The sequence below is a fragment of the Lepus europaeus genome, chromosome 12 (assembly GCF_033115175.1).
Source record: "Lepus europaeus isolate LE1 chromosome 12, mLepTim1.pri, whole genome shotgun sequence".
NCBI classification, from domain to species: domain Eukaryota; kingdom Metazoa; phylum Chordata; class Mammalia; order Lagomorpha; family Leporidae; genus Lepus; species Lepus europaeus.
In genome coordinates this window covers 35713140-35740705 of record NC_084838.1, presented here as the reverse complement: position 1 = coordinate 35740705, position 27566 = coordinate 35713140, and the positions used below count along the sequence as shown (strand labels likewise).

Below are 27566 nucleotides of genomic sequence, written 5' to 3'. Positions count from 1 at the left end.
GGGGCCGGTGCTGTGGTGCAGCAGGTTAAAGTCCTGGCCTGCAGCACCGGCATTCTATACGGGTGCCGGTTTGAGTCCTGGCTGCTCTACTTCCAATCCAGCTCCCTTCTGATGTGCCTTGGAAAGCAGCAGAGGATGGCCCAAGTCCTTGAGCCTCTGCGTTCATGTAGGAGACAAGGAAGAAGCTCCTGGCTCCTGGCTTTGGATCAGCTCAATTCCAACCATTGTGGCCATTTGGAGAATGAGCCAGTGGATGGAAGACCTCACTGTGTCGCTACCTCTTTCTGTAACTAACTCTTTCAAATAAATAAAATAAATCTTAAAATTAAGATTTTTAAAAATCAGAGGAAAATTTCTTTAAAAAAAAAAATGAGTAACAGAGAGAAACAGATCTTCCATCTACTGGTTCACTGCCCAAATGGCCACAACAGCTGGGGCTGGGCTAGACTGAAGCCAGGAGCCCAGCACTCTGGGTCTCCCATGTGGTGGCAGGGGTCCAAGCACTTGGGCTGCCACCTGCTGCCTTCCCAGGCCATTAGCAGAAAGCTGGATTGGAAGTGGAGCAGCCGGGACTTGAACTGGCGCTGTCTCAGGGGACGTGGGCATCCCACGCAGCGGCCTACCCTTCCTTCTGCGCCACCACACCAGCCCCCACCTTGCTTCCTTGAGCTGACCGCCCCGCCTCTGTGCGGAATCCTCTGCCCACTGTGCCGGGCTGCACGGGGCCATCTCCACGTCCTCTCCTAGGAGGGCTTTGCTCTCCTAGGCTGGCAGCACTAACAAAGGGGAACTGGGGGATGAAGAGATGATACCACAGGGCAGGAAGTGTCCCTAAGATCTCAAAATTAGGTGACCAGATGGCTGCAGGGTGGCGAATGGACGGTCACAAAGATGCCAAAGTGCCGTGCGTCTCACTGCCTTGGGTAGGAGCTGCTGAGCATCGGCTCCCCTTGCTGGAGACAGTCATGGCCCTGCTGGCTACCATAGGACGGATGGTGGTAGACGGATTCGAGATGGACGACGGCCTGCCCAGGCTTGGGTGTCGCCCACTTGGAGCAACACCGACTCCCAGCAGAGAACTCGGTTCAAAGGGACAACGTTCATCCTTTATTACAACAAAGCCACAAAGCTGCTGTCATTGAAACGCACGTACACACGTCTGCCCTGTCAGTAAGGACGTGTCTCCGGCTTCAACTTGGGAGGAGAATAAGACACGGGCCCCAGAGAGGCCCCTGCTACTGCCTGTGGCAGCAGGGCACGTCAGCTGTTCCCCCGGCCCCCACCCTCCCCGGGCTGTGACACAGGCGCAGTGGCAGCTCCGCTGGATGCTGTGAGATCCCAGCATGGTGCGGAGGGTTTAAGGCAAATTCATACCCTTTGGCTCTTTTATATAGCACTTGCAGTTCCAGCTCATGAACCCCAAACTCAAACCAGCCCCCTCTGGGTACAGAGCCTGTCCCAGAGCCCTAGGAAGGGAATGCAAAGGCAGAATCATGCCAAGTCCCACAGAGCAACCAGGCAAAAGCAAAGCATCATGGGCAGGAGCTCAATGAGAGAGGGGACCAGGAGCACACAAGCCACAAGCGTGCGCACACCTGGAGCCACAGCCCAGGCCCAGACACTAGCTCTGTGACCCTGGGCCAGTGACTCATTCTGTCTACAGTTCACCCTGTGCAGAACAGGGTGAACGCCTGCCTCCCAGGGGTGAGGCAGGGCTTGGTGGCCTCTGCCCATCAGGATTCACTCTGGCACCGTTCCCAGGGTGGGGTCCGGTTCCCCTTTCCCGGGAATCCTGGAGCAGCCCACTTGGACATTACCCAGCTAGCGTTCCTTTCAATTAGTGGTTAAAACCAAAGGCACTCCCGGGGTCCCTCTTGCCTTGTGTCCTAGTTTGCACTGTCCACTTAAAGTGGACAACAGGTGACTCTCCATGGTTCAGACTCAACAGACGGGGGATTCAGCTGGGACTCTTCCTCCTGCTCCCCTGGTCCCCCAGCCAGCTTCTGGGGAGATGCTTTCACACGCCCCACTTCCAACCCAAGAGGGACTGACACATCAGGATGCAGAACCTCCAGAGCCCAAGGGGAGCTGACCTCCCTCCTGGGGACACCTGCTCCCTGGCTCCTGTTTCCGTGGCTTCGTTTTAGAAACCTGAGCGCTCAGGGTTTCCTTGGCAACATCTGGCTCTGAGGAGCACTGGGATGTCTGGAAGTGCACAGAACGCCCACTAATAGCGCTCTCCTTTCCGGCCTGCCAGGGTTGGGAGACCTGCCGGTGTGGTTGCTTAGCGACAGCCACCTGCGATTCCTTCCCAACATCCCCTGAGAAATGAATAAGCACTCAGACCTCCCAGGTTGAGAGCTGGGCCTCAAGACAGGCCAGACCCTCATCTGTCTGGGAGGCTGAAGAGAGTGGCACCCCGGAGGTAATGTGAAGTAGCTGCTGTTTCGGTCAGGACCTTTCATTATTGTCAGAAGTACAAGGAGGTGAGGCAGGGTGACCGGCCAGGTCGTCCCAACCCAGCTGTTTCTGACCCAGTGAGAGCTGCCCGCCGGCCATTCACTGCCTGTCGGGGAACAGACTCCCGGACCTTAGAGGGTGGGCCGTGACCCTGAGAGCTGCAAAGACGGGTTCCAGATTCAAGGCTCTGGTAGTGGAGGGATATCTGTGGCCCGCAGAGCCCTCCCTGGGCAGGCAAGCCTGGGGACCACCGAGACAGGCAAAGAGAAGAAGGGGTTGCCCTGTATACATGTGGGTGTGAGGGCTGTGGCGGGTGGGGGCGCGCAGCAGCAAAGCGCAGTGATTTTTTGTGACAAGACTTGGACTGGGGGCCTTTGAGAAGAGACAGAGGAGCCAGAGGCGCCCAGGGCACGCTGGACAACCCTCGTGTGCGCGTGGGAGACTCAGCAGTTCCAAGAGGTTCCGCAGGGTCGCAGGCAGGTCCCTCTGGTTTTAGGGTAGGAGATGAAGATGGGAGAAGGTTGAAACCAGGAAGTGTTAAGAAGCTCGTGTAGCTGCTGCCGGGGGTGGGGGCCAGACGGGCCGATCCAGCAGACCCTCGGGCCCTTAAGGGCTACAAGGCCTTATCATCCACGCACAAATATCCACTGAGTGCCTACTGTGGGCCAGGCCCGGCGGCTCTGAGGCTGAGGAACGCACTGACAAGGCCAGGATGCAAAGAGAGGAGGGCTCACCCGAGGGCAGGTCCCTTTCAGAAACCTGAACTAAAGAAACACTACTTTGGGGACTTGCTTGAAATTAGCCTAGGAGAAAAACCATCCATCCAGACCGCTGGCCAGGGACTGCCAGGCGCAGGCCTGGGGGCGATCGCTCCATCGCTCGGGGCCCTGGCCCCTAGGGCAGCCGGGGGATGCTGATGGCCCCTTCCCAGAGCCGCAGGGCCGGGTAGAGAGGCTCCTGGAAGGTGGAGCGGAAGGTGTGGAGGTGGCTCATGCCGCCCGTCACGTCGTAGAAGGCCAGGACGCCGGCCTCATAGTCCAGGAAGACGCCGACTCGGTCGGGGTCGTCGCGGGGCCGCAGGCGGCTGCGCTGGCCGTCGTGGAAGGCCCAGTACTCCAGGTCATAGCGCTTGAGGCACCAGGACTGGCGGTTGCAGCCCAGGCGGGCGGCGGCCGAGGCCCCGCGGCGCCACAGGGAGCCGTAGGCCGCGCCCACCCACCAGCCGGCGCCCGCCTCCTGCACGTCCACCTCCCAGTAGTGGCGGCCGGCGGCGAAGCAGTCGCGGCCCAGCACCTGCCACAGCTCGTCGAAGCACGTCGCGGGCGGCTGCCCCAGGCGGCCCAGCAGCGCGCAGCTCACGGTCAGGCGGTCGGCCGAGAGGCGCAGGCGCGCGTGCATCGTGTCCGGGTCGAGCGTGGGCGTGCGCGCATCTGCGGGGGGCGGGGACAAGGCCGCGCTGGTGGGCGGGGCCAGCGCCCGACCCCGCCCCCCGCGAGCGGTGCACCCGGGGGCTCCAGGGCGGGGAGGGGGAGTGCGGGACGGGGCCGGGGGGCGGGCGCGTGGAACTGAACTGCCAGTTTCTGAAATCAGCATTTAAAAACCATCCCATCGCTGTTAACACTGGGGGTGTGTCCTTCCAATCTTTTCACCCATAACGTGCAACTTTATGGTTTTTTTTTTTTTTTTTTTAAGTATTGGTGTCACACTACCCATGGTTTGGAGCCATCCGCTTTTTTAAAATCTACTGATACATCCACGAACATGTAGCCGCCTGGAGTAGTCGGTTACGACAGGCATGGATGGACACATTACAATCCAATCCTCTAATATTTACGCTTAAAAAAAAAAAAGTGCTTGAAAGCACGAATGTGCTTTTATTTTCCCGTGTCTGACTGCTACATTAGGGCACAGCCCTGGGCGAGGAGTGGCTGGGTCTGTGGTACTCTCCCCAGAACAGGGGTAGCCCTATTTGCATGTCGGCATCCAGTTTCCTATGGAAGACAACATGTGGACCACGGGGGACGTGGTGTGCTCCACAGACGTGTCTGCCTGTGCCGTGGCAGCATCAGGTTCTGAAATTCCAGCGCTGTCCCTGAGGTCTGAATGGGCCTGTGCCTTGCCACGGCTGTGCTCCTCTGTGGCACAGCGGTTCACATCTTTGCTGACTTCTACATTGACTGCCTACCTTTTGCTTACAGATTTTTAGTAATTCTAAATTTTATTGAATACCTGTTTCTGAAACCAAATACAGTATCGTCTTGTGCTCTAGGGCTTGCTTTTTCACTCTATGGAGTGTCTTTTGATGAATAGAAATTCTTAATCTTGTTAAGGTCCACTTCATCAATTTTGGAAAATGGTCAATGTGGGTTTTTTTTTTTTTTTTTAAAAAAAGATTTTATTTGAAAGAGTTACAGAGAAAGGGGGAGAGAAAGAGAGAGAGAGAGAAAATCTTCCATCTGCTAGTTCACTCCTCAGAGCCAGGAGCTTCCTCTGGGTTTCCCACATGGGTGCAGGGGCCCAAGTACTTGGGCCATCTTCTACTGTTAGCGGAGAGCTGGATAAGATGTGGAGCAGCTGGGACTTGAACCGGTGCCCATATGGGATGCTGGAACTGTAGGCGGTGGCTTAACCAGCTATGCCACAGCACCATCCCTGGTAAATTTTTTTTATATTACTTCCTAAAAGCTTTTTTTTTTAATATAAATTTTATTTATTTGAAAGGCAGAGTGGGGGCCGGTGCCATGGCTCACTTGGTTAATCCTCTGCCTGCGGCACCGGCATCCCATATGGGCACCGGGTTCTAGTCTCGGTTGCTCCTCTTCCAGTCCAGCTCTCTGCGGTGGCCCGGGAGGGCAGTGGAGGATGGCCCAAGTCCTTGGGCCCTGCACCTGCATGGGAGACCAGAAGGAAGCTCCTGGCTCCTGGCTTCAGATCAGCGCAGCGCCGGCCATGGCGGCCATTTGGGGAGTGAACCAATAGAAGGAAGACCTTTCTCTCTCTCTCTCTCTCTCTCTCTCACTGTCTATAACTCTACCTATCATATATATTTGTGGAGCAGCTGGGACTTGAACCAAAAGCAGAGTGGCATAGGAAAAGGGAGAAAGAGAGAGAATCTTCCATCCACTGGTTCACTCCCAAATGTCTACAACAGCCAGGGCAGGGCCAGGCCGAAGCCAGGACCCAAGAACTCCATCTGGGTCTCCATTGGTGCGCGGCGGGAACCGAGAACTTGAGCCATCATCTGTTCACCTGGCGTCCAGGCCCACCCCCAGCTGGTACCTTTCTCCTCTGTGCTGTCATGCTACTGCTGCCATCAACCAAGTGATCGCGTGTAAATACAATCCTGACCTTTGAATCTTGTTCTGCAACCCCCACACGGTGATTCTCTGCCCTTTTGTCTGTATATAGGTTTTAAGATCAACTTGTCATACACACACACACACACATATCTTTGGACACTCTGAAGAGGATTGAATGGAATCCCCAGGTCACTTGGGAAGAAGTGACATCTTTATGACACCGAGTGTGGAATGCAGAAGAAAGGCCCCCTGAAGAGGCCCAGGGCCCAATCCCCCGGCCCTGTATGACAAAGAGCAGGCAAGGTCGCTCCTCTGACTTCAGGAAGGGAAAGTTCCCCTTCACAGCCTGCAGAGGGCGCTCCTCGGGCTGATTTCATGCCAGCGAGGTTCCTGTGGGCCTGGGAGCCTAGAGCCGGGCGGCAGAAGTCAGCAAACCCAGTGGCCTGGCGACAGCAGCCAAGGAAGCTCACAGGGAGGGGCTCGCCGGCCGCTCTGCCTGTCTGTTGCTAGCGGCCGGGGCTGCTTCTGCACCTCCTCCGTTAGGTTGCTGCCCAGTTTAAAAAAAAAAAAATTTATGGAAAATAGACCTTTGAAATTTGATTTTTGAATTGCTGCTAATATGTAGAAGTAGAGTTTGTTTCTGCACACTGACCTTACAGTAACTGTTATAAGTTCACTTAGTGGTCTTTTGTTTTTCTCTTTTCCCCAATCTTTATTCTCACCTTTTCTTTTTTCTTGCCTTTGGGCACCATCTGGGATGTGCAAGGCACCCATGAGAAGTGGTTCTCTAACCCCTGGGGAAATTGCCAGCGGAGTGCATATGTGTGTGCCTGAGACACGCACAGCTGGTGGGCAGCTGGCCTGGCTGTTAAAGATGCCCATGTCCCTGGCCGGCGCTGTGGCTCACTAGGCTAATCCTCCACCTGTGGCACTGGCACCCTGGATTCTAGTTCCGGTCGGGGCGCTGGATTCTGTCCCGATTGCCCCTCTTCCAGGCCAGCTCTCTGCTATGGCCAGGGAGTGCAGGGGAGGATGGCCCAAGTCCTTGGGCCCTGCACCCGCATGGGAGACCAGGAGAAGTACCTGGCTCCTGGCTTCGGATCAGTGCGGTGCGCCGGCTGCAGTGCGCCGGCTGCAGCGGCCATTGGAGGGTGAACCAACGGCAAAGGAAGACCTTTCTCTCTGTCTCTCTCTCTCACTGTCCACTCTGCCTGACCAAAAAAAAAAAAAAAAAAAAGATGCCCCTGTTCAACACTGGCTCCAGCTTCCTGATAATATGGACCCTGGCAGGCAGTGGTGACGGCTCAAGTAATTGGTTTCCTGTCACCCACATGGGACACCTGGATGGCGTTCCCAGCCCCTAGTTCCAGAAAAGCCTGGAGCAATATAGCAATATCTGGGGAGTGACCCACAAGACAGAAACTCTTTCTCTCAAAAAAAAAAAAAAAGATAAAGTCATGCGTAAGAATTTTATAGCAACATTATTCACAACAAGCAAAGCTGAATGCCCATCAGTTGTGTGAATAAAGTGCTAAATCCAAATAATGGAATACTATGCAGCAGTGAAAAATGACCGGGCTACTGCTACACGCAATAATGTGGGACACTTTCATAAATCTTGAGTGAAGGAAGCAAGCCACAAGAGAGCTGTCCTTTGGGGACAGTTCACAACAGGGCATGAGCAAGGCTGCTGGGCACGAGAAATTTCCATTTCTTGATCTGAAGAAAATTACAGAATGTGTTCACTCTTAAAGAGTCATTGAGGGACTGGCGCTGTGGCACATCAGGTTAAGCCCCTCACCTGCGGCACTGGCATCCTACATGGGCGCTGGTTCGAGTCCCGGCTGCTCCACTTCCAACCCAGCTCCCTTCTAATGCACTTAGGAAAGCAGTGGAAGAAGGTCCAAGTGCTTGGGCCCCTGACACCGACATGGGAGACCTGGATGGAGTTTAGGCTCCTGGCTTCAGCCTGGCTCAGCACCGGCTGTTGCAAGCCATTTGCTGAATGAACCAGTGGATGTAAGACATCTCTCTGTCACTCCAACTTTTAAGTAAATAAATCTTGAAAAGAAAAATCACTGAGCCGTACACCTTTTATTGGTGCACTTTTCTTTATGCATTTCGTATCTTAAAAAAGGTTGACCCAGTGATTCCATTTGGAGAAATTAGTCCTGGAAAAATAATCCAAAAAGGAGCTAAGGAGTATCTGGAAGATGATATAGCATTGGAAAAAATATATGCACATAGCCAAAGGGGCTTTAAAAAGTTCACGGGAGAGTGGAGTTAAAGAACACGGATTTCCACGAACTTTTTGAAGCCGCATCACGCATGCTGAGCTCAAGGCGTCTAACACGTGCCGAAGCAGCCGCAGCAGTGGGCTCTGGGAGACGGGCACGGTGGCTTTGTATATGGCTACCATTTCTGCTCTTCTACAAGAAACAGGAATTACCTGCAGATTTTTTTTTTCCTTTGAGAAAACTAAGATGTTCACAATATATCAGCACATGAAAATGCAGATTACAAAACAGTAGGTATAGTATGACACCACGTTTGAAAAAAACAGATACATGAATCCACATATGTCTACCGGATATGCCAGGAAAGCTCCAAGGACTGTTACGCCCGGGAGCGGGGTCCTAAGTGATTTTTTTCTCTTGTCTGCAGTGAGCATGCATCGCTTCTGTCTCACGCTAACATGCTTCCTCTCGCCCCCACGTCCCCCCACCGCCCCCTTCCCCTCTGCGCCCCGGATCTCACATTTGAGGAGGAGCGACCTCTCTGGTGAGGGGCTTGTTTTCCACAAGGCACCTGGCTTGGTGCAGGAAGGGCCGGAGAGCTGGCAGTTCACGTCTGCAACAGATGGTGACAAATCAGTGCCTGCAGCTCCGGCATCGGCTGCCCATTCCAGACTAAAAATACCGCGTCTCTCCTGGTGAACCACATGCAAGTCTGAGAAGGAAAGGCAAATTCTCGGCACCCGCCAAGTTCATGACAATGAGACAGCAGTGCAGGCCAGTGTTGAGCAGGGCCTGGCCAGAGGCCACTGAGGATCACCACGGGGAGGCGGGGCTCAGAAGTCTGCGTGGGGCCCTTGCACCTGCTGCCCCCTGCCTGACTCCGCCCCCGGCCTTGCCCATGCTGCTTCTTCAGTTCCCCCCAGGCAGCCAGTCTGAAGCGGCTCCTCCCCTACCCCATCACTCCCCCAGCACTCATCACGGGGCGGGGGGGGGGGGGCAGACTTCCCCACCCCAGAACTCTAGAATCAGCATCGCCTGTGTGAGCTCACCACCTGCAGTTCTCACAGGCAACAGCTCCAAACCCCTCACTCTCTCCCAACCCAAATGCTCTTTCCCATTTCAGAAAACGACAACTTCCTCCCGTCGCTCGGGTCAGAACCCCTGCGCCTCTCTGCTCCGTGTCTCTCCTCCTCCTCCTCCTGTCCCCTCTGCTGACCCTCAGGGCCTTATCCTGTGCCTGGAGTACATTCCCCAGGTGTTAACAGTGCGACAGCTGTCGCCGTCCCACACAGGACGCTGGGGCCCATCCTACCCCGGGCACTTTGGAAGTGAGAACTCAGCCCTCACGGGAGGGGGCTCTCATCCCTGTGTCCAGTTTACAGGTGTGCAAACCGAGGCCTCGCCCAGGATGGCAGGGCCAGGGGGCAGGAGAGCTGGGAGTCTGGCCCCGGAGGCTCTCCTGCGCTTCCGACCCCGCAGGAGCCTGCAGAGCGCCCCCTCCAGGCCGCCTCCCATGCCCCCTTCTCAGATGTGTTAAGATGGCCTCCTCCTCTTCCCGCCCCGCTCATCTCGCCCTGCTGTAGTTCTCCTCTTCAGAGCGGCTCTGGTCACCTGCTCCGTGCCCGTGTCTGCCTCTGGCCCCCAGTCTGTGAGCCCGCAAACGCCGGAGCCTGGCTCTGTGCCGGGTGCCCGGCCTGTAACAGTCAAGGACTCAGGGGAGAGAGGTCGCTGATGGCTTGCGTTGCACCACCTGCAGAGCTTCCGCGCTGGACCCCAAGTGGGTCTTCAGGGGCAAGGAGGGGACCCATGTGTCTATGGCATGCACACCTCAGGTGGGCGTGGGGGCTCCTGGGAAGGGAAGGGTCTGGAAAGGCCTCCCAGGTGAGTGTAGTTGGCCCAGCCCTCCTCACAGGGCTGCTGGGGCTTGGCGCCAGATGGAGGAAGAGGAGGAGCAAGAGCTGGCCCTGGAGCCTGGGAGCCCAGGGCAGGCAAGGCTACGGCGCGGCGCGGTGCGGTGCGGTGCGGTGGGAGCCCAGGGCAGGCAGGGCTGCGGTGCGGTGGGGCGCGGTGGAGCCCAGGAGCTGTGGATCGGGGCAGGTGTGAGGTGCTAAGTGGGTTGGATTGGCCGCCCCCCACCAGGGCCTCCGTGTGGGAGGGGCGCTCCTGGCAGCAGGCGGGGCGGGGGTCCCGGGCTGCAGGGCAGCTGGGCCCGTGAAGCCGGCCGCCCGGCCACTTACTCTCCTTTAGGCGCACGTCCAGCGGCGTCCGCAAGGCGCTGCGCACGGCGTCGGCGAGGCCCTTAAAGAGGCTCTTGACGGGCTCGAAGGACAGGGGCTCCGGGTGGCTCAGCTCCCCGAGGCTCAGGTGCCGCTGCAGCTCCTGCTCTGTGGCCAAATACGCCTGCGTGGGGGGCGGGAGGCGTGGGGTCAGGGCTGTTGCCCCCAGGCCAGCCGGTGTCCCCCGGGAGGGCACCAGCAGCTGCAGGGAGGTGGGAGGTTGGCCCAGAGGGCAAAGTGGGTGTGAGAGGCAGGGCTGGGGGCCGATGGAGGACAAGTGCCAGCCCCTGGCGACCCTGATCTCCAGCCTCTAGCTCGGGGCCGACATACAGAAGGTCCCCAAGCCAATATTTATAAAGGGACAAAGCAGTGTATTAGCCAAGCGCACGTACGCTTCGCCTGTGCAGACCCGCAAAGAGCCCCAGTCTCCCATCTCTCAAGCCAGAAACCTGGGCATCCCCACCCCACCCCCCACTTCATCTCCCACTTCCAATCCCAATCCTGTTGCATCTCTCTTGTTTCGCCAATGAATTACCTTGAGAGGCAGAGAGAGTACACGCTCCCATCCTCTGGTTCACTCCCCAAATGCCTGGGACAGCGGCGAGCTGGGACCCCAGTCCTGGTCTCCCACGTGGGCGGCAGGGACCCAGCTACTTCAGCCATCGTCACTGTCTCCCAGGGTGCAGGTTGGCAGGAAGCTGGAGTCAGCAGCCAAGGACTCCGCTGGACGGAGGCCGAGCGCTGGCCCTGTGCTGCAGCTCTGGAACCCGCTTGTCGCCGCCTCCGCCCCCTCCCCATGGTCCGCGTTTGGCTCCAGGCCACCATCGTCTTCTCCCAACGTCCTGTGCAGCCTCCCCCCACTCCCTGGGCCCCGGTCTGCCATCCTCGACCCCCCACACCCCGGTGACCTCTCTAAAGCATTCACTGACCATGTGTCCCTTAGCTCACAACACGGCCCGGGCTCCGCTCTCTTGGGCACCTAAGGCCCTTCCCCACCTACCCCTGGCCTCCCAGTGCAGCTGTGCCTCCCAGTACCCCTGCTTACACCCCTACCCTCCTGGAGCCAGGCGGAACCCTGGGGCGCTCTCCAGCCTGCATGGACAAAGCCCCTCCCTGCCTGGGACATTCTCTCTACGTGAGAGTACTCCCAAAGGTTCACAGCAAATGAATGAAAGGGGCGGGCGTTCCGTGTAGCAATTCAGCTGCTGCTTGGGCTGCCCACAGCCCACGTTAGGGCGCCTGCTTTGAATCCCAGCTCACTCCAGCTCCAGCTTCCTGCTCATGCACACCCCGGGAGGCACTGGTGATGGCTCAGGAAATTGGGATGCTGCCACCCACGTGGGAGACCTGCATTGAGTTCCAGGCTCCTGGCTTCGGCCTGGCCCAGCCCTGTCTGTGGTGGGCACTCGGGGAATCAACCAGTGGAAGGGAAAACTCTGTCTGCCTTTCAAATAAATAAAATACATATTTTAAAAATGGAATTAAAGGATATGTTTATTTTGGTCCACATGTTGAAATATTTTAAATTTATTTTTATCGTTTTTTATCATATTTTTTATGATGTGAACTTTCCATGAATTTCTTGAAGATTCTATGGGTATCTGGTGAGCACTGGCTCGTTTACTCACACCAGCTTCACGACCACTTCTCTCCTGGAAGTCTTTCCTGATGTCCCCCTCCCAGTACAGACATTTCTTGGACATACTTTTGTTAGCTTGCTTGAGCTATGGATATCAACTTTTTTTTTTTTTATTTTTTGCATCAAAATAAGCTTATCTTTAAAAGTTTTTCCTTGGGACCAGTGCTGTGGCATAGTGGGTAAAACCACAGCCTGTGGTGCTGGCATCCCATATGGGCGCTGGTTCAAGTCCTGGCTGCTTCTCTTCCAGGCCAGCTCTCTGTGGTGGCCTGGGAAAGCAGCGCAAGATGGCCAAGTGCTTGGGCCCCTGCACCTGCCTGGGAGACCTGGAAGAAGCTCCTGGCTCCTGGCTTCGGATTGGCCCAGCCCTGGTCATTGTAGCCATTTGGGGAGTGAACCAGCGGATGGAAGACCTCTTTCTCTTTGCTTCTCCCTCTCTTTCTGTAACTCTGACTTTCAAATAAATAAATACATCTTAAATTTTTTTTTTCGTTTTTATTTGAAAGGTAGAGGAGAGACAGAGACAGAGAAATTTTTCATCTTCTTGTTCACTCCCCAAATGCCTGCAACAGCCAGGGCTGGGCCATGCTGAAGCCAGGGGCCAGAAACTCAATCCAGGCTCCCTGTATGGGTGGCAGGGACCCAACGACTTAGGCCATTGTCACTTCTGCTTCCCAGGGTGCACATGCGTATTAGCAGGAAGCAGAAGCCAGGACCGGAGCCCAGGTACTCAGGGTTTGTTCCAGCGTGGCAACCGTTGTGCCAAACACGTGCTCCATAAGCTTGTCTCCTGACTCGGGTTTTTCACTTTGGAAGTCCCCGTACTGTGAGTACTGCTGCTGAGCCGGTCTCCTCTCCCAGCTTTGAGCTCCTGGTGGCCAGCAGCAGGCCGGGCTCAATGAGTGAATGAAAACGGGCCGGGCTCAATGAATGAATGAACACATCGGAGAAAGGAATGATGAATGATTAAAATCAGTGGCTTTGAAACAAAGGGAATTAAAAATAGAGGATGGGAGGGGTGACAAAGCCATGAAATGTTGTCTTATGAGCTAAGCATAGCAGGCTGGCGCCGCGGCTCACTAGGCTAATCCTCCGCCTTGCAGTGCCGGCACACTGGGTTCTAGTCCCGGTCGGGGCGCCGGATTCTGTCCCGGTTGCCCCTCTTCCAGTCCAGCTCTCTGCTGTGGCCCGGGAGCGCAGTGGAGGATGGCCCAAGTGCTTGGGCCCTGCACCTGCATGGGAGACCAGGAGAAGCACCTGGCTCCTGGCTTCGGATCAGCGCAGCGTGCCGGCGGCGGTGGCCATTGGAGGGTGAACCAGCAGCAAAAGAAAGACCTTTCTCTCTGTCTCTCTCTCTCTCTCTCACTGTCCTGTCTCCTGGGAGCAGATTGTTGTGTTAGACAGCTTTAACCATCACCATCCGGTTAAACAAACAGATCCACCACCATGCACATCTTGTCCCTCCCAGAGTGCCCAGGACAGCGCCTCTGCCAGCATTTGGCAGGCTCAGGCCCAACTTCCCGAGGTCACACAAAGGCCTGGGAGTAGAAGTAGGCTCCCCCCCCCCCCCCCCCCCCCGGGACCGGCCTCACTGGCTTGGTACTGTTCCCAGCTAGAATTGGTTATCCCGCAGCCTTTAAAGCATCTTGCAAAGGTCATCTGATACTGCGAGATTTTCCTTTGCTGTGAGAAAACCAGAGTTAAGAGCTCAGCCGGAAGCCAGACTGAGGAGCGACGCATAAGGTGCCCTGTGAAGTCTTTCCCTAGCTCGTTGAAGCATCCGTGGCTTCGAGCTCCCCGGGAGCCAGGACAAAGAAGGGAAGAGGCAGAGTTAGAAGAGTGGAAAGGCAACCCACGTGCACAGGTGAGCGCACAGGGTTCTGACACCCAGTGCAATGCCTTCCGTGGTTCCTTGAAGACAGGAACCCCATCAGGAACCACAGCCGTGACCGGCACGGGGGCTGTTCTTGGGGCTCTTCCTGGACAAAGGCCAGCGGCCGAAGAGTACCGTCCTTCTCTCTCCCGGGAGTGGACTGGAGCTGCTCAGCCGAGAGGACTCCCGCCCCTTCACAAGGGACTTCTCCAGGCAGGGGGCCAAGCAGGGTGCCTTGTGGGCCTAGGGTGACACGGGGGCCTGGCTTCTGATCCCAGCTCTGCCACTGCCCAGACGCGCCAGCCCGGGTGTGTCACATTCCCTACCCGACCCGCTCCAGCCCCAGATCCAACTACTCATGCACAAAATGCGGTGGGAGTAGCCACTCTGCACACTCTGGTACCCATAGGGGCTAAGATACGTTAAGTGCCTGGAACACGCAGGCCCCGCAAGGTGCTGGCTGTCAGCACCATCTCATTACTCCCAGCTGTGCAGTGTCTTCCTGGCCACTTGTGCCCGGGGGCAAGAAGGTCTGCATGTTGACAAGACAATCCCCTGGGCCTTTACGTTGCACGCCAATGCTGTGTTCAATGCCGCCCGGACTACGACGGCATGGCGGCGGCGGTGACAGCTGTGAGGAGAGACCCCAGCCTTACCTGCAGCAGCTGTATGGCATCGGGCTCCTGGCTGATGCTCCACACCCTGTTGGAGAGCTCGTCCACGACGTCCATTTGCTCCCTGCAAGACTCAACTTGCTCCCGGTACACCTGGAGCGCAAGTTGTGTGTTTTTGTCAATGAACTTCCTGGCCAGCGCCTCCTCTTCATCAAGCAGTAATCTGAGCTCCGCGAATTTCCCCGTCAGCCAGGTTTTACTTGACTCTGCGTGGGCCTGAGAAGAGAAGCAATTGCAGGCAATGTGTGCCAACCAGGAGAGCCAGAAGCGTTGATGTGACAAAAACTCTGACATGGGAAAAGATCTGAAAGGTGGCTCTGGGCAGGCACTTGGGGCAGTGGTTAAGACACTGCTTGGGACACCGGCATCCAATACTGGAGTGCCTGGGTTCAAATCCCCACTCTGCTCCCAATTCCAGCTTGCTGCTAATGCATGCCCTGGGAGACAGCAGTGACAGCTCAAGTGGTTGGCTTCCTGCCACCCTCGTGGGAGACCCGGATTGAGTTCCTGGCTCCTGGCTTTGGCCCCTGGCCTCTGTTCAGCCCTGGCTGTTGTAGTATCTGGGGTATGAACCAGTGGATGGGCAAGCTCTCTGTCTGCCTCTAAAATAAGTTAAAAAGTTTTAGAAAGGAGCCAGCGCTGGAGCACAGTGGGCTAAGCCTCTGCCTGTGATGCCAGCATCCCAAATGGACGCCGGTTAATGTCTCAGCTGCTCCTCTTTGGATTGAGCTCTCTGCTGATGGCCTTGGAAAGCAGCAGAAGACAGTCCAAGTGCTTGGGCCCTTGCACTCACATGGGAGACCAGGAAGAAGCTCCTGGCTCCTGGTTTCGGATCAGCTCAACTCCAGGCATTGTGGCCATTTGTGGAGTGAACCAGCAGATGGAAGACCTCTTTCTCTGTCTCTCCCTCTCTCTCTAACTCTGCCTCTCAAATAAATAAATAGTTTAAAAATTTAGAAAAAGATTTACTTATTTATTTGAAAGGCAGGGCCTGGCATTGTGGTGTAGCTGGTAAAGGTGCCATCTGCAGTGCCATTTGGGCACCAGTTTGAGCCCCGGCTGCTCACTTCTGATCCAGCTCCCTGCTAATGCACCTGGGAAGGCAGTGGAAGGAGGCCCAACTCCTTGGGCGCCTGCACCCACGTGGAAGACCTAGAAGAAGCTCCTGGCTTCATGCTGGCCCAGCCCCAGCCGTACAGTCATTTGGGGAGTGAACCAGCAGATGGAAGATCCATCTCTCTCTCTCTCTCTCTCTCTCTCTCTCTCTCACTGTGCCTTTCAAATAAATAAAAATCTTGGGGCCAGCGCCTTGGTTCACTTGGTTAATCCTCCACCTGTGGCTCCGGCATCTTATATGGGTGCCGGATTCTGGGTCCCGGTTGCTCCTCTTCCAGTCCAGCTCTCTGCTGTGGCCTGGGAAGGCAGTGGAGGATGGCCCAAGTGCTTGGGCCCTGCACCCCATGGGAGACCAGGAGAAGCACCTGGCTCCTGGCTTCGGATCGGTGTAGCTCTGGCTGTGGTGGCCATTTAGGGGATGAACCAACAGAAGGAAGACCTTTCTCTCTCTAACTCTATCTGTAAATAAAAAAACAAAACAAAAAAACCCTTAAAAAAAAAAAAAAAGGAAGGAAGGCAGAGTGACAGGGAAGGAGAGAGACAGGGGGAAGAAGGAAGGTCTTACATCTACTGCCTCACTTCCCAAATTCTCAACACCAAGGCTGGGCCAAGCCAAAGCCAGGAGTCAGGAACCCTATCCAGGCCTCTGTGTGGGTGGTAGGGACTCAAATACTTGCGGCATCATTTGCTGCCTTCCCAGGCGTCAGCAAGAAGGGTCGGCAGCAGGGGTGCTGGGACTTGAACCTGCACTCTGATATGGGATGTGGGTGTCCCAAGCAGCGGCTTAGCCCACTGTGCCATAATACCCACGCCCCCAAATTTTTAAAATGATAAATTGTATATTTGACCACACACACACACACATACACAGAGAAAAATATAAAAAAAGAAAGAAAGAAGGAAAGAAAGAAAGAGAGAAGGAAGGAAGGAAAGAAGGAAGGAAGGAAGGAAAGAAGGAAGGAAGGAAGGAAGGAAAGAAGGAAAAGGAAGGAAAAAGATGGAGGAGGAGAAGAGCAAGCTACGGGATAATTGCGGTTTCCAAGAGACAGGACCCGAGCTGTCTGGGTCTGTTTCCTTTGTGATGCTTTGTGCAGGGTAAGCAGGTGAGGCTGACTACGCAGCGTGGTGAGGAGGAGAGAGAGGCCAGGGAGAGAACTGTGATGATGAAACAAGCGGGTCTGCTTTCTGGTTGGGTCCTGAGCAGCCCTGGACGAGGGCAGAGAAGGGTCCAAGGACAGTGGGCGTGAGCAGCCGTGAACCTGGTCAGGGAAGGTCAGGGGTTTTGCACTCGGAGCGCCGGCCGCTGTGCGGATCAACCTCTGGGTCCTGTCTTCTGAAGACTCGAGACGGGTCTGGGCAGCCCCACTGTGGCGCCTCTCCTGGGGCCGCCTTGGGGAGGGGAGGCGGGCTCGCCAACCTTCCCAGGCCGCTTGGCTTTGGGGCAGTGACTGGCAGGAGGTGGCAGAGTGGCGGCCACGCCTAGTGGTGGGGTGGAGACCTGTGGCACGGTCAAGGTTGGCAGCCTGGCCTGGCCAAGTCCTCATCTTCCTATAACCAAGGCTCTTCATCCCAACCCACGGGGTGCTCTGGGCCTGATACTTGGGGTGTGTGTGCGTCTCTGATCCATTTCCTGTCCGTCTCCAGCCCTGCTCTGAACTCTTCAGGCTGCACAGTTCCGGGATCCTCAGTGGGAGGAGGAACTAGAGGGTCAGAGGGTGGGGGCCCAGGTGTGCCCCACCACGGTGCAGGCACTTGAGAGCAGCTGCCTCCCAGAATCCCCTCCACCTACAGCTCCCACGGGACAGGCCCAGCTCCTGCCTCATGGGTCCTTGGTTGGCCACTGCACTATGCTGATGCCAGTTCCACGGTGCGGGTGGCTTCCTGCTGGCGCTCACGGCCTCACCACCTCCTGTTGACTTCTCAGCCCGGTTCTTCCAGGCTGGAGTCACCACTTCCTGTCTGTCTAAGGCCCTCAAAGTGCTTTCTGTCTTCCAGGGTGGACTTGGCCCCACCTTACTCTGTGACCAGTGCTAAGTTACTTCCTCTTTCCGGTACCCCTACCACTAAGGGCCGGTTGGCTCGGACAGCCTATGAGCATTCTAACCCCGACTATGTCTGTGTTCTACAGAAAACAGCCAGTCTCACGTGTGTCCATGCACACACGGAGACACACACACACGCATGCACACGTACGCACACCTTTTGCTCATTTATAAAAGCGTCAGGAGCTCACTGTAAGAAAATTTGGAAAGCTGGGAGGCAGAACGTTACCACTTGGCTATGCTGGCCTCTCAGCCCAGTGGGAGAGACAGTGAGGGGTAGCAGACCCTACAGCTGGATATACTGGCCCCCAGGGGAGCAGCCTAGCAACAGGGACTAAGAGAAAAAAAAATATCAAATTCATGGGTCCTGGGCGGGGGTTAGTGCCCAAGTCCTCCATCACCGTTCCCTGGAAAGGAGTGGTAGACTCGACTCCATCACCAGGTTCACAGCAGCAAACCTCCGCCCACATGCGGACGACAGCGAGCTCACTGGTTTTCAGGCCTTTCCCGCTGCCTCCTGCCCTGCCTGTGCGCAGGAGCCAGGCAGCACGCATGCCCCAGACTCCTCTGCTGCCACCGCCTACACCGGGCCACGATGCCACACGGTGCACTGGGATCCTGCCCTCGTGCAATGGTGTCACTTTTCTAGGACCTTCTTCGCTCCTGGGGCTGTTATTTTCAAAGCCAGGAGCTGAAGTAAACCTCCCTGTCGGGGACCACTGCATGGCCCGAGTTCCGCTGAGGGCAGGCGTGGCCAGATGGCAAAGGTGCTCGGTCAAGTCACGTCAGCAATGGCAAAGGGCGGCTGAGACGATGCTGCAGCAGCCAAGCAAATGCTCTTGGCTCCAGTGAGCGGGACGTTCACCCCGGTTAATAATTAGCCCCCCTCAAGGCCCCTGCACTGTGTGATTCTCTTACTGCCAGCTCCCAAGCAAACACGGCTCTCTTGTCCCATTTCACCATGTTTAAACTCCCTCATCATAAACCCTGTTTGCACAAAACCGCACAATTTTTGTGATTAATCAGTGACGTCACTGTCGATAATAAACACGTGGTGTAACCAGACGTCTGGGCCTGGGCCTCTGCCCCCACCTCTGGCAGTGGACAGAGTGTTCCCTGGTCTCCCCATTGGGTGCGACATTGGGTGCTGTGCTGGCCTGGCCGCAGCACCCCTCTCCTTCATAAGCAGCTGGTCTTGGCTAGTCTGTTGTGCTAACAAAAGGCAGACTAATGGATCTCAGAGACGTGAGAAAAAAATCTGACGGTCAGGATAGTGTGCATGTGATTCCTGCTCGATGACATTGTCAAACGCCATAGTCACAGGGATGGAAAAGGAATGAGCCCCACCCCGGGGGGAGGGAGGGGTTTGGGATGGTGGGGGGGTGAAGCCCAGGTGACTCTCGAGGTGCAGCGGGAGGCTGACCTTGGTGGACGGACCAGTTCTGCACATGGGCTGTGCTGGTGGTGGGAGAGTCTGCACAGATAACAAACTGGCACGGAACACAGCTGATTTCCTGGTTTGGAAGTTGCACTACAGTTAACGTAAGAGACAACTAAGGCAAGTGGGGGTAAAGGTACACGGAACCTCTCTGTGATATCTTTGCACTCCCTGTGGATCTGTAATTCCAAGTATGAAGTTAAAAAGCTATGGGTCAAAAGAAAGAAAATGGGGGGTGGGGGGCGGCAGTGCTGTGGCATAGTGGGCTAAGCCTCTACCTGTTCAAATCCCGGCTGCTCTTCTTCCAGTCCAGTTCTCTACTCTGGCCTGAGAAAGCAGTAGAAGATGGCCCAAATCATTGGGTCCCTGCACCCATGTGGGGGACCCAGAAGAAGCTCCTGGCTCCAGATCGGCTCAACTCCAGCTGTTGCAGTCATCTGGGGAGTGAACCAGCCGATGCAGGACCTTTCTCTCTGTCTCTCCCTCTCTCTGTCTGTAATTCTATTTCACAGATAGGAAGGAAGGAAGGAAGGAAGGAAGGAAGGAAGGAAGGAAGGAAGGAAGGAAGGTGGGGGAGAGGAAGGAGGGGAGGAAGGAAGGGAGGAAGGGAGGGAGGGGGGAAGGAGGAGAAGGAGGGGAAGGAGGGGAGGAATGGAGGAGGGGAGGAAGGGAGGAAGGGAAGGAGGGAGGAGGGGAGGAAAGGAGGAAGGGAGGAAGCCATCACTTACATGGAGCTGAAAACTGCCTTTGGGCCCTCTGCACTGGTCTCAGCCTCTCCCTGGGGCCCCCGGAACCCTTGTGTCTCCAGACATGCACAGACAGCGTACCTCCCCCATCCCTCCAGGTACGCCCCCTCTCACCTGCCCAACCCTATGGAACTGAGTTTATCATCCAGAGCCCAGAGCCCTGCTCGCCAAGACAGGAGGGACACTAGTAATAGTTGAGCCACTTGTGCAAGCCGCAAATGTCCCCAGCACACTGGGGTGGGCAGATGGCGAACAGGGGGCCAATGGTGCGGCCTGGCTAGGCTTTGTGTGTGGCAGCCCTCTGGCCCCAGCCCACTCCTCTGTGGGCCTGGCCTCAGGAAGAGCTGGTACCACTACTGCCATGGCCAGGGCCGGTCTTCCCTCCCTCGTGTGGGCCAATCAGCTCAGCGGCACAGGTCCAGCAAGGGCCCCCCTACCCCAGCCCATACTGCCCAGAGAGGCCCGAGGACCCACAAAAGTCCCCTAAAGATGCAACCACTGGGGTGGGCACTGTGCCAAAGGCGGTTAAGCCGCAACCTGTGATGCCGGCACCCCTAGCGCAGTGCTGGGTTCTGTCTTTCCTTCTCTGTCACTCTGCCTTTCAGATAAATAATAAATCCTTAAAAAAAAAAAGATGCAACAACTTTCTCGCAAATAGCAAATCAGCAGCAACGTGAGCCCCAAACACCCACTCAAACCATGAGAAGGAGGTGGGTGGAGGCTGGTGAGCGGATACCGAGCTACAGTTAGGAGGAAGAAGCTCCACTCTCCCATTGCACAGGGCGACTACAGTAATGCGCTCTCTCTCATATATATATATATATATATATATATATATATATATATATATATATTTTAAAAGCCAGAAGGAAGAACTTGGAATGTTTTCTCCATAAATGTGAGGTCTGTTAACCCTGACTGGAATACCACACAGTGTAGTGTATGGAAACATCACAGGGGATTCTCCTCAATACACAATTTTTATGGATTAAAGATTTACAAAATAGGGTGAGCATTTAACACAGCAATTAAGATGCCGTTTGGGACCTCCACATCCCGTACCAGAGTGCCTGGGCTTGGGTCCCGCAAATGCGCACCCCTGGAGGCAGCAGCTGATGCTCAGGTATCTGGGTCCCTGCCACCCAATGCGGAAGACGTGGATGTGTTCCTGGCTCCTTGGCTTTGGCCTGGCCCAGTCCCACCTGAGTGAACCAGTGGAGAGATCTGTGTCGCTACCTTTTAGTAAATCAATTTTTTATTTTTGTAAGGATTTATTTGAAAGGCAGAGCTACAGAGAGGCAGAGGGAGATACAGAGAGAGGAGAGAGAGAGAGAGAGAGAGAGAGAGAGAGACTCTTCCATCCGCTGGTTCACTCCCCAAATGGCCACAATGGCTAGAGCTGGGCAGATCTGAAGCCAGGAACCAGGAGCTTCTTCCAGGTCTCCCATGCAGGGTGCAGTCCTTGGGTGCAGGGGCCCAAGGACTTGGGCCATCTTCTACTGCCTTCCCAGGCCATAGCAGAGCAGAGGGCAGGATTGGAAGTGGAACAGCCAGGACTCGAACCTGCGCCCATATGGGATGCTGGCACTGCAGGCGGTGGCTTTACCCACTATGCCACAGTGCTGGCCCTTTAGTTATTTTAAAGATTGAGGGGCTGGCACAGTAGGTTAATCCTCCACCTGCAGCGCTGGTATCCCATATGGGCTCTCAAATAAATAAAATCTTTATAAAGGTTATTTGAAAGGCAGAGAGAGAGAGAGAGAGACCTTCCACTGGCTGGTTCACTCAACAAACGACTGCAAAGGCCAAGGCTGGGCCACATTGAGGCCAGACGCTAGGAACCCCATCCTGGTCTCCCAAATGAGCAGCAGGGACCCAAGCACTCAGGCCATCCTCTGCTGCTTTCCAGGGTGCATTAGCAGGGAGCTGGATCAGAAGAGGAGCAGCTGGGACTTGAACTGGGGCTCCCCTATGGGATGGGAGTGTTGCAAGCAGCCACCCTGCTGTGCCACAGCACAGGCCTATGTATATATATAATTAAAACCCTCAAAGAGCCTATTGAAAGAAACATTATGAAAAGGAAAAGCTGAAGACAATGTATTTGTGGAATGCATTTAACTTCAACACGGCAGCAAAACCTACAGAGGTCTCTGCACATTCCTGAAGCTGTATTTAAGGCCTTGTGGAGTGTGGAGGTGGGGGGATGGAGCGCGGGCCTCGGCCAAGGAGCAAAGGCTGCACCTCCATCCCACGAGGCTCGGGGGCAGATGGAAGGCAAACTAACACAACAGGGGCCGCGGGGCCTCTCACTTGGGCAACTCCTGCTGGGCCCCCCATTTTATCAGTTTTGTGTTTTCTTCTTTTTATCAAAGAGGGCCCCCCTAGATTATAGAGGCCCCAGGACTTCAAATCGCTGACCGCCCCTGGGGAATTGTTTTATTTTTCCCTGGCTCCTTCTTGGGAGACCCCGAAGTCATGGTGGTAGCCGGGGCATCCCGAAGAGAATAAGGAGGAAAAGTGCACTTGCCTGGAGCTTCGCCGCCACGTCCTCGAGGTGGGCGATGTGAGCCACCTGCTGCTGCCTCTTGGTCGCCAACTGCTTTACACATTCTCGGCTGTGCTTCTGCACGTGCGGGAGTCGGGAAGGTGGGAACACCGTCACTATGAGCTCACAAGCCCCCTGCCGGGTGGCCCCCACCCCCACCCCAAGAGCCTCGCCCAGCCAAACAGCCAGCTGGGACCGCGGTGCTTCGAGTCCTCAGAGGCCCACCTCGGGGTTCCTGAATCTTCGGGTGCAAGGACAAGCCTTGATGGTGATCGGCGTTTTGGACCCTTGAGATAGTCACTCCTGGACAGTCACCTGCCGTGTGCTGGGCCCTGAGCTCTGGAGCCCCCTCTCCCTTCTACCTGTCGGGCCCTTGTGTGTTGAACCCGCTGTGCCCCCAGGGTGCGGCTTCATCTTCATCGTGGCCTTCCTCAGGGTGCACCTGCTCCGCTCCCAGCTCCCCACAGGGGCCTGCAGTGTCTGCTGAATCAGGCAGAGTTACCGGGGAGACCCCGGTGTCCCGGCGAGGGGAGGAGAGACGGAGGCCCGAGTGCCAGCTCTGCTCCGTCACTTTTCTCCTCTGCCCTCAAGTGTCCTCCACTGGAAACAACCCTAGGGGACAACCCTACAGGCTTGCAGGAGATGTTTGCTGGGTGCTGGCTAACACCGAGAGCTCAATCCAGCTGCTTTGTTAAGCCCCAACAAGCACTTGCCGTGCACAGCTGTGTTCCAGGCAAGGGATGGAGTGGAGAGGGCTGAGGGGCGGGCAGGGGACGGCCATGACCCAGGGGTAAGCCACGGCCTCGGCCGCTTTATCCCATTGTGATCTCCAAGCCTTCAAATCCCGCTGCTGTCCATCATGTCCCAAGAACGCCCCCATCCTCTGAGCGGCCGAGCCTCCAGCCACAGGTGCTTCTCCTGTCCTGCCTGGCACCTGCTGAAGCCCTGCTCACCCGGCAGGGCCACGGCCAATGCACCTCCTCCAGGAAGTCTTCTTCAGCTTCCTGGCCTGTTTTGTTTGCTTTCTGGCTCTCACTGGCCTCTGCCTATGGTCACTGTCAGTTCTCCCCCCACCCCACCCGCCATCCAGCCAGGGAACTCCTGTGGATGGGGAAGGGATCTGATCTGCGACTTGGCTCATTGTCCAAGCTACACCCGATGAAGGAATGGATGAGGGGTAAGTGGGCTGTGTGTGGATACAGGAGTGTCATAGGTAGTGGGTGCACAAAGGGACAAAGGGGAAGGGAGGGGAGGGGAGGGGAGGGGAGACCCTGGAAAGCAGCCCCATAACTCTACAATAGGCTTTGCTTTTCTTTTCAGGACTCCAGCTGCTCCCTGCGGACCAACTGTCACCCTGGAGTTCCAAGGCTGTCCAGCACGGTGGTGCCATGCACTGCCCAGTTCATCCCAGAAGACTTCCTGGAGGTGGGAGTGGCGGACCCATTCACCACGGGCAGAGCCAAGCAGGCAGGGCCTGCCTAGCCCATGCCTTAGAAGCCCGGAGTGAGAGGGGTATTTGAGCAGAGCACAGGCCTGCCGGGCGGTGGGGCCGCCAGCCCAGGGCCCCGGGGCCCCAGCAGCAGGACCCCCGGCAGGACTGCACAGGAGTGAGGGCCAAGCCGAGAATTCAAGGCCAGCCTCCATGGCCTTCTGCTAGCTGGGAAGTGGCTCACAGGCTGTGTCGGGTGGAGTGCTGAGGGCAAGGGAGAAGCAGTGGGTGCAGCTGGCCCCCAGGCCAGGCTGCTCCCCCCAGGGCAGCCCTCAGCTCACAGCCTCTTCCGGTGACCCTCGGAGCACCCTGCCCATTGCCCAGGGGAGGGCTCCCTCCGTCGCGGTTAACGAAGGGCCAGGCGCTGAACCCGCTGCGGGTCTCTACCTGGGCGCGGCGGACTCACTCCCAAACCCACCTTCTCTGGAGCCTAACCGATGCCCGGACCCATCTCTGCCCCTGCCTAGGGCCTCGGCCCTCCCTTCTCAACAGCAGGGCTGCCGTCTGAGCGACTGCTCGGCGACCTTCGGTTGCCCAACCGCGGTAACGCGCGGAGCAGGCCGTTACGCCGAGCCCACCCGCCCCGGGCCGCGCGCTCCGCTCCGCACCTGCACGCGCGCCGCCTCCTCCCGCGCCAGGCCCACCGGGTGGCCGCGGTGCGCGCCCAGCACCGGGCAGAGCGCGCACACGCAGCGGCGGCAGCGGCGGCAGAAGAGCTCGGCCACGCGATCGCTGTGCTCGGGGCAGCGCCAGCCGTGCGCCCCCTCGAGCTCGGCGGGGCCCTGCCCCCCGGGGGTCCCGCTCGGCGCCGCGGGGCCAGCCATCCGCAACGGCGCCTCCGGACTTCCGCAGTGCGGGGCGGGGCTCCGCGGGGAATCGAAACTTGGGGGTGGGCAGGGCGGCTCCCCCACCCCCGCTGCCCCGCTGCCGCGCTGCAGGGCGCACCATCCGGCCCAGTGCAGAGTCCCCGGCCAGCAGGGGTGCGCCTCCCACCGGCGCTGGCTTGCAGGTGGCATCGGCAGGAGCGGGGACGCGCCCCGAAGGGAACGGCCAGTTGTTTCCCGCGCAGACGGCCCCCATTCCCCTTGCCCTCTTATGCTTTCTGCTGGGATGTAGGAAAGCCCCTGGGAGCCCCAAGACGAAGCCAAGCTCCCCTTACAAGGTCCATTGGCGCCCTGACTTGTCTGTGCCCCACCCATTGTTTCCAGACAGGAGTCTCTCTGCTTGGGACACACTGTTCTGGTTCCCAAATGCCCTTTTGCCCTACTCAGGGCCATAGGGTTTGGCCTATGGCCTCCTCCAGGAAGTCTTCCAAGCTCCTCAGAGCACTGTGTACATTTGCCCCCGACCTTTCCCAGTCTCTCAACTCTGAGAACTCTGCAGAGGGCTGGGCCCCTACCTGCCCTACCTGTTTCCCAGCCTGGTGTGTCTGATCCAAACAGTCGGTGCCTAATTGGTACACCTTTTGGGAACAAATCAAGGAAAGCTTCATGTGTTAAAACGTCTAGCCAGAGGTTTATTATCTTGTTACATTCTTTCCATTGCACGATTCCACATTATTTAGTTCCATGTCTTTATTATTATTATAATTTTTTTACAAAGGTACAAGGAAGTTCAGAAACATTAAAGCAATCATCCAAACTCTCAGGCACGGTTTCATATTAAAAGACAGATCGGTTTCTGACTTCCTGTTTTCCCCTTATGACGCAATCTCAAGTTTTGTTCCAGGAAGTACAATTAGTATGCAGCTAAGGGGGAGCCGGCCCAAGCGCATCTCCAGGCGCTGACGTCATCCTCCGGCAGTTCCTGAGTCTACAGCAAGGGCACTGGCGGGTGTGGAGTGAGGGGCTGAGTGCCCGCCGCGCCCGCTGAATGCCGGCCGAGTCCCACTTCATCGGCGCAAGAACATAAACAAAAACGTTAACCTTAAAAAAAAAAAGATGCCTTAAAAAAATAGCTGATAAAAATTACCTATCCCTCTCCCTTACTGTGAAATAATTTAAATAATTTATCCTACATGTAATAATAAAAAAAAAGAGTTTGTTCTCAGATGCCTGCGTTTTGTTTTGAAAGGCGAGGAGGGGGTTCCACGGGGAGGGGAGAGCTGGAGGAGGTGGCTGCTCTCTGCGTCTCGTCTGGGGGGCTGGGTCTTCCCTGTGACCCTGGGGACTGTGGATGGCGGCGTCGCCTGCCCTGTGTGGGAGCAGCAGGTGCTAGCGGATGTAGGCGGGCGTCCTGAACGCTGCAGTGCTGGGGGCGGCCACCCGCTGCCCTGATGGTGCCTGGACTTTGGCCTCTCCCCCAGGGAGCATGCTAAGGCAAGCCTGGCCAGTGCTTCACGCCAGGGTAAGCTGGGAACGCGACAAGGACCATGGGCTTCAGGCGTGCAGGCGTCCCAGGGGAGTCAGCCTTGGCTGGGGGAGGGAAGCACGGGGCCGCCTGGTGCTGCAGCTGGGGCTCCCGAGATCTCGGTGTGGGGGAGGGCTTGGCACAACACCTGTGCTTTGTAGGCGGTGCCCGCCAGGACTGCAGAGGATCTGGCTCTGAGTCTCAGTTCCTCTTGGGCGTGCACCGGCTTCCTCATCTTTAGTGCGAACGGGCAGAGAGGACCAGTCCCAGGGTCCCCCTCCCCTGGCACTGCAGAACCACAGGCCCCGGCTTCAGCTGGTCTGCGCTGGGGCTCAGCCATCCCCTCAGGTCCTGAACGTTCCCAGGGGGATACTAATGAACCGGCCCAGGCTGGGCCTCCTGCAGCCCCTGCCTCGGCTCCGGGGTCGCCTGCCCCTCCCTTCGCTCCTCTGCTGGGCTGCAGCTCTGTGAGCAGTGAGAAGGCCAGAGCTGATCCCCACGGAGGCCCACAGAGACACTTCGGGGCCCGCTGGGCTGACGGCCTGGCCTCTGCCGTCCCACCTCTCTGGGGGACTGCAGGTGCGTGGCATCCAGGGCTGGGGGCCCTCCACCTCCTCCGTGAGCCTGGATTGAATGCCCACAACATGCCGGCAGCCGGCCATGCCCCTGAGGGCCTCGGTGGTGGCCGTCAGCAGTCTTCCACTACTGGCTGGTTGTGGTGGGAAAGGAAGGTGTGGCTCTCCTGCTGTGCTGTGGGATTGGGCTGAACCTGGACTCACTGCCCCCCAAGTCAGCCCCCCGCGGCCCCTTTGCAAGCTTCCTGCAAACTCCTGACATCACCCCACACATGGTTCTCCAGAGACCAGCGTCACGCGTGGCAGGTCCCACAGGGGGAAGGACTCACCACGCAAGCTAAGGGCAGTACCAGCAGATGCTGGTTCTGTGAGCCAAGAACTGCATCAGACCGGTGACGGCAGACACCCAGACCCGGGAGAGCAGGAGCTGAGGCCAGCTCTCCCGGAAACAAACCTCACTCGACTCTCTCTGGGCCTCAGTTTCCCCACCTGTAAAAATGAGGGCATTGGGCCAGATCACTGGTTTTCCATCTTTGAAAAATAAAGAAATCTAGGTGAAGGATTACGGATTTCATAGCAGCTCAACGCATGCAACAGAGAGAAGCAGGGGCCACGGTGGAACTGGGTGGGCGGTGGGAGACGCCCGCAGCGGGACTTTCACGGGCAGGACAGCCTCCTGGGTCCTGCGGCTCTCACTGCCTACGCCGCTCCTGCCCCGGGAGGCGTTCTAGCTCACCTTCAAAACAGAACTCAGCAGGAGGCAAAGGCATCCTCTAAAAACAAAGTCAATTCAGAAACTTGCTGTGAG

At 56.9% G+C, this 27566-nt stretch overlaps 1 protein-coding gene across 2 annotated transcripts; it reads right to left on the bottom strand.

Moving 5' to 3' along the window:
- Positions 1-1100: 1100 nt before the first annotated feature.
- Positions 1101-24669, bottom strand: TRIM14 (tripartite motif containing 14). 2 transcript variants are annotated; one of them, XM_062207894.1, is made up of 6 exons: positions 24443-24669; positions 22328-22423; positions 14441-14674; positions 10234-10396; positions 8517-8609; positions 1101-3890 (listed from the first exon to the last, which is right to left on the bottom strand). In XM_062207894.1, the coding sequence occupies exons 1-6, from the start codon at positions 24656-24658 to the stop codon at positions 3355-3357; spliced, it is 1338 nt and encodes a 445-aa protein (XP_062063878.1). In that variant the 5' UTR covers positions 24659-24669; the 3' UTR covers positions 1101-3354. The 2 variants fall into 2 exon arrangements, with proteins under 2 accessions (XP_062063878.1, XP_062063879.1); XM_062207895.1 differs by lacking the exon at positions 1101-3890 and adding an exon at positions 7007-8237.
- Between the last annotated feature and the right edge of the window lie 2897 nt (positions 24670-27566).